General features: G+C 29.6%; 1 protein-coding gene across 1 annotated transcript; it reads left to right on the plus strand.

The window, feature by feature from the left end:
• The first annotated feature begins 3,661 nt into the window (after nt 1–3,661).
• On the plus strand, nt 3,662–4,583 carry LOC126899177 (uncharacterized). Its single transcript, XM_050673781.1, has 4 exons — nt 3,662–3,767; nt 3,905–4,114; nt 4,331–4,417; nt 4,508–4,583. The coding sequence occupies exons 1-4, from the start codon at nt 3,717–3,719 to the stop codon at nt 4,514–4,516; spliced, it is 357 nt and encodes a 118-aa protein (XP_050529738.1). The 5' UTR covers nt 3,662–3,716; the 3' UTR covers nt 4,517–4,583.
• Nucleotides 4,584–6,402: the final 1,819 nt, after the last annotated feature.

A 6,402-nucleotide genomic window follows, 5' to 3' on the forward strand; every position in this document is an offset into this window, starting at 1 on the left:
CGCCTGTCATGTTGCGGGACCTAAATAAAAAAAATATAAGGACACCTACAAAAAAAAACTATATAAAAAAATATAAAAAAAATTCGCCACACGTGCTTATGGCACGGCGCACTAAAAAAATAACTGGCTCAACAACATTAAAACAAAAATATGCATTACCAGCCCCGAAGGGCTAACGAATATGGAGGCAGGTTTAGCCGACGCCAATATAAATAATAATTACATTATAAAAAAATAACGGACACTCACGAAAATATATATAAAAAAAATGAAAAAAGTTGCAGCGCACACAACAAAAAAGACCGCTACAGACGAAAATTAGCGTACCAGTTCCGACGATGGCTAATTTCCGACAACCCGTCCGACGTTTGACCCGGCGGTCTGTTGGCGACAACACGGCTAGCCTTNTTTCCGACAACCCGTCCGACGTTTGACCCGGCGGTCTGTTGGCGACAACACGGCTAGCCTTTGGAGTAGGGGTCAAAAAAAAAAACCTAATACCCAGTGCCGGAAATTACTAAGAACAATTTAAATAAGGCGACAATGTATGCGGTGAGCAGTGCAAATGACGTTCAAGATAGGAAAGGAGAGGGGTGAATGTACACACAAATGCCGTCCATTAACCGGTTGAAGTAGTACACAGCTGACTATCTCGCACGCGCATAAACAAATCACAATACCTTATCATAATAATATTACTGACAAACGCCGTCGCAGTCCGCATTCGGCTCAAAACAAATATATATATATATATACAAATAGACAAAAAAATAACAAGATACTTTTGTCACGTTACAATATATACATGATTTTCTATCATTATCATGTAATACATATTACTTATTGTCTACATTTTTTTATTATTACTATTATAGTAACCGACTTAGGATAAATGAGTGCATAACAATAGTAGCGTTTTTATACTCGATCGTTGGCGTTTAAACGACACTTTTCTTTATACTCGATAATAATTAAGAAATTTATACAATATTAAAATAACAAGCATTTATTATTATTATTATTATTTACTAACGTCTGAAATTGTTATACTATTATATACGGAACCATTATCGATACAGTATTTATACGTATTATCATTATTTCTAATCAGATTTCAATTTGTATTTTTAATATGAGTATCTCTTTAAACACCTATACGTATATGGATATTACATTAGGATTAATTAGTAATATGTACACAATATCACGAGTATAATACATTTTTTGGATATTCTTGTTATGTAATGACAAAGTAATCTGATTAAAAAAATTACTAGTGTGATGGTGTCACGTTTTCATAATTGTGAGAATTATTTTAATAAAATACAGACAGCACATCCGCTGCCTGAGACTGATGAATTAACAAATAATATTTATTGCCAAATCGGCAATAAGTGTAATTATTATAAAAACCCAATAGACCTGACCATCGTGGTCAGTCGACTCCAGTGCCTTGTGTCATTCATCAGTCTCAGTACTCGGTTGTCGCTGTCCGGCTTACTGTTTAAAGTAAAGTCTTTGTTTATTCCTTTTCTAACCTATATACTCTTTTCTTCGACATTTCAGAGTACTTGTGTCTTGCACTTCGTCTGCACCTCGTACTTTGTTATACTCCTTATCTGGTACGCCCAGTATTTGTGTCTTGCACTTCGTCTGCACCTTATACTCGGCTACCCCGTTTTCTCTTTGGAGTACTTGTGTCTTGCACTTCGTCTGCACCTCATACCTAGGTGTTACTCTTATTCTCCCTTCCTATAACAACAGCCTTTCGACACCCACAGCTAACCTGGAGTGTCAGCCGAGCACGGTGACTGCTGTACGACAACACGCACGTGAATACCTAGACAGCAGGCACCACCTCCTCATATTCATCTTCGCACAGTCACACATAGTTTTTCTTTCCTGTGTTACGACACTAGACATCTATAATGAATCGTTTAATGAATTTTTATTATAATAAATAAAACGACATTATTATGGTTTCATAAAGATAAAAGATTCAAAACTTTTCTAAACGTAGCCACATTTTTCCATACTCAATTATTTTTTACACTTTCACCAATTGTCATATATACCAAAAAAGAACTATTAATTTCCAGTCTGATAGTGCACAGAAATCATTTTTTTTTTTATTTTGAAATATCAATTATACCGCTTGCATTTTAATCATCTCATATTGTACCTAATGTAGTCTATATATCATCATCTATCATTACTGTTATTTATTTGATGTAGTTTAAAATTTTCTTTTCTAATTAATGTAAAGATTTATATATTTGATGATCAGGCAAATTACCAATGAGTTTGAATAAAAAGTTGTTATGTATAAGTTATTTAGTGTTAATTCAAGGTAAATAACATAGTGTGCGGGTGAGGAAAACACATTGTGTCAGCTTTAAAGGAGTATTAGTAAGGTTTTAGTGCTGAATACATCAATAATATGTATGTCTTGAACCTTGGACGTATCGTTGAACAATAATAGTCCAATGGGTTCAGATATGTATTGATATGAACATACACAAACAAAAAACTCATCGTAGTAAAAGTAATATCTTTTCAGCTTTCTATCGAAGCAAAGAAAGTGTAAGAAAATTATTCTTATATACACGTACTTACCAGATTTTTTTTGGACACCATTTATTCCATGTTGATACATCTTTATTATTGTTTTTGACAATAATGATGGGCAATAAAATAGCTGCTGTGGATAATGCATATACGCGAAATAGCATGTCACATTTAACAGCTTTTGTTTGAAAATAATTAGGTTGAAGTGCAAAACTAACTGTTTCATTCAATCAGTACGATGAAAATGTTAACCGTATTTAAAAGTAAAAAAAATCATTATTTTAAAAAAGTTGCCTGATTGATACTCAAGTGACATGATGCTGAGTATATTTTTTTTTTTAAATTATTATCGCATCAGTAATTTTGTCGTACTAATGGAACAAAAACGGGTTGTTTTTGACTAAAAAACGGTCAGTACCTAGACGCCTCAACTTGTATTTTACAATATACCATTCTTAAAAACCTATAGGCCAATTTCAAATAGATAGCAAAAAAAAAAAAATTACGAAACATTTATCATTTGTTAGCAAATTATGTTACTACTATTTTAGCCGATAAAAGTTCGTACTTACCGGGTGTTTCACGACACCAACTAATTTTTTTGTTGTTTATTTTCCTACAATTGTTTTTCAAGTAGATAGTATTGTTTGCAATCGTCAGTTATATAATGAACCGTAATCGTTAATAGCATTAAGAAAACACTAATGCACCAACAAATTATTGAAATATCGTATTTAAAATTTTTGCATTTGCATTTTTTTTTTTAAAGGCTATGTTTTTGCTTTCTTTGATACTCTCATTTTCACTGAATCAATGTTTGTTACATTTATTTTATTCGAAATATTGACGATATGTTCTTTAAACTTCTATTACTTATATGTTTTATGTTGACGTATTCGTTCAGAATATCAATAATTGTTATTTTCATTTGTTATGATTTTAGTAATTATCCCGATTATTTTTAAATAATGTTACATTTTAGTAATTTAAAACTGCATTTTCATTAGTTTTAAATGAATGAATATTTCCTTAGAAAAATACTAATAGTTAATAAGAATATACATTTTAAATAATAGTTTATTAATAACAGTATGGGAGACATGTATAATAAAATTTATGTGATGTGGATTTGTTGATTTTATTTAATTATGGAGTACAAATTGAGAAAATACAGAGTTGAGTTGGGTGTTACAGAGAAAGTAAGTTTAATTATTTAAACACAACCCAACCAAATCGGTTTTGTCGTTCTTATTTCCAATTGCGAAGTGTCGAATTCGAATTGCTGTTTCTATTGATTTTTTTTTAGGATTTTATTATATTAGATTGTATTTTTTAGGAATTAAGTAATATCGTCCCTAATGATGATGAACAATGGATTGACGACAAGCAAAGAATTGCCATACTTGAGAAGAAAATCAATGTAATGAGGGCTGAAATTGACCACCTAAAATTTGTTTTCTGTCAGATGATAATGGGCAAACCAATTCCAACCAAAGCAGGAGACTGTATCGAAAGTACTTTAAGGTTGTCCATTAGTAATGATGCGGTAAGTTTTTACGCATTAATGTTTAATGAAAAGTTAATTTTTATGTTAAAGATAGATATAAAAAAGAAATATAATCAAAATGGGGGGGGAGTTATTTAAAATGTTCAGTGAATTATATGTGTGTTTTCGACAAAAATATACAGGGGACTAGACTAAGATAATCAGAAAAATGTAGTTTTTATTAAAAAATCATTTGTTTATTTTTTTGTTTAACAGAGTTTCAAATCCAACAGAATAAATAGTGTAGAAAACAATGCAATTGATTCCAAATCAGACCGGCCACCTTCTGCATCAAAATTAGCAGTAAGTCATTGTATATCAAGTATTTGTCATAAACCAACTAGTTTTCGGAGTCACTGAATTAAAGATTTATTATTGTTTGTTTGATTTTAGACGAAGTAGTAAAATACACATTTTTATTAATGAATTAAAATTGGTTTAATAGTTTAAATTGCATTGCCTGGGAATTTTAAATGAATGTTTTCGAAGCTAAAGTATGAAGTTGATCTTAAAAGTCCTCCAACTTCGAGGAAATTCCGAGAATTGTTTAATCGTGGGGCATAAATGAAATAATTTTTTTTAATTAAAAAAAAAATCGTGACATTTAAAGGTAATTGCTATAGAAGTTAGGGAATATTAATGTTTTCAATGATTTTTATTGTAATATTTTTAAGTAATATGCACAAAAGCCTAATCATTTTTTCAACAATGTTTTGTATTTAATTGAATTTTTTTTCACTTACAGAAACTTAAAACAAAACCCATACAAGAGGATCTACCAAAGTATATACAAAATCGGAAGACAAAGTTATATTGAATTATGCAAAAGACAATAACGTGAAAGATGGAGGTAAAGCGGTTTGGAGGGATTTCGTATCAGATGGATTTCTACCAAAGAGAACTGTAGATAGTATAAGATCCCGATGGCTGTGCTTAAAAAAAAAAAAAATTGTAAAAATTCAGTCTTCTGATATACATTGTAAATAAATTATGTTTATACAATAAATGTTTGTTTTATAAGAAGGATGAATTTATTGAAATATTTGATATTAAAGTGTTTAATACATTTCAAATAAAATTGCTTTAATTTTAGAAAATATAGTGTTCAGTTATATTATAAAGTATACTTTATTACCTACTATTGTTATTTATTAATAAAAGTATATATGTCGAATGTTTGATCTATCATAACTCAATCGAGTACTACAAAAATATATGCAATGTTAGAAAAATGAAATTTGATATCTTTTAGTTACATATAATAAAGCTACATGATCTGCTAGTTCCTTATTAATCTCCTGATTAAGATAAATTATGTAGAATGAAAGAGGGATTATTGAACAATTTTATTTCTCATAAAAAAAATGTGTTGATCCATAGACTTTTCAATAAGTTATAGCATTATAAAGTTAAAAATGTAAATATTAAAATCGAGAATTTTCACACAAAAATAGCATTCGGTAGCCATTTTCACCATGAAACGATGTAGTCCAGAGGTCAAATTTTTATTTTTTTCATAATAAAGTACATTACATTATCTTTAATTTAAGATATATATAAAAGTGTCAGACTTCCTGGAACACTTTCAAAAGTTCAGTGTAAAAGTAACTTTTATGAAAAAGTTGTCATTTAAAATTCCTCCTGTGGTCACATAAAGGGTCAGATATATAAAAAAAATATACCAAATGATAGGTAAAGACATCAAGCATCTATATAAAAAATAATGTACTGAACCATACATTTTCCAAAAAGTTATAGTATTATTTAGTTAATAATATAAAAAAGAATTATTTTACAAAAATCGTTATTTTTTTTATTAACCTTGATGTCTATTTTCACCACGAAGACAAGTCCAGTGGTCAAATTTTTTTTTTATATATAATTAATAATGTATATTACATTACCTTTAATTTTAGATATATATATAAAAGTGTCAGACCTTCCGGCACACTTTTAAAATTTAAGTTAAAAAAGTTCCACTTTCTATATGCATTTTTTAGATTTGAGTCCCCCGCGTAGATACAGCAATAGTCTGATTAAAAACGGTAGCACAGTGGGGTCGAGGCACAGTGTGGACGAGGCATAGATGGGACAAGTATAGATGATATCTGACAGTGATTAAAATCACTATCATAAGAAACGCTTCGATGCAAATCTGTAGATAGTGTTTCATTTAGAGAAATTGGTGGATTATTCCAAAAGGAACATCAACTCTTATTTCTTTAATTATATCCTGATTAGCAGTTCTTTGATTTTAAAATATAATATATGAATAAATACTAATTATA

Source organism: Daktulosphaira vitifoliae, unplaced genomic scaffold (assembly GCF_025091365.1).
Source record: "Daktulosphaira vitifoliae isolate Bord-2020 unplaced genomic scaffold, ASM2509136v1 Scaffold_2, whole genome shotgun sequence".
Classification (NCBI taxonomy): Eukaryota; Metazoa; Arthropoda; class Insecta; order Hemiptera; family Phylloxeridae; genus Daktulosphaira; species Daktulosphaira vitifoliae.

Bases quoted from the DNA above. Each gene is read 5' to 3' on its own strand.
- LOC126899177 (XM_050673781.1), top strand. From the start codon at position 3,717: ATGGAGTACAAATTGAGAAAATACAGAGTTGAGTTGGGTGTTACAGAG. The intron at 3,768-3,904 runs GTAAGTTTAATT...TGTATTTTTTAG, and splicing joins AGTTGGGTGTTACAGAGAAA to GAATTAAGTAATATCGTCCC. The intron at 4,115-4,330 runs GTAAGTTTTTAC...TTTGTTTAACAG, and splicing joins TGTCCATTAGTAATGATGCG to AGTTTCAAATCCAACAGAAT.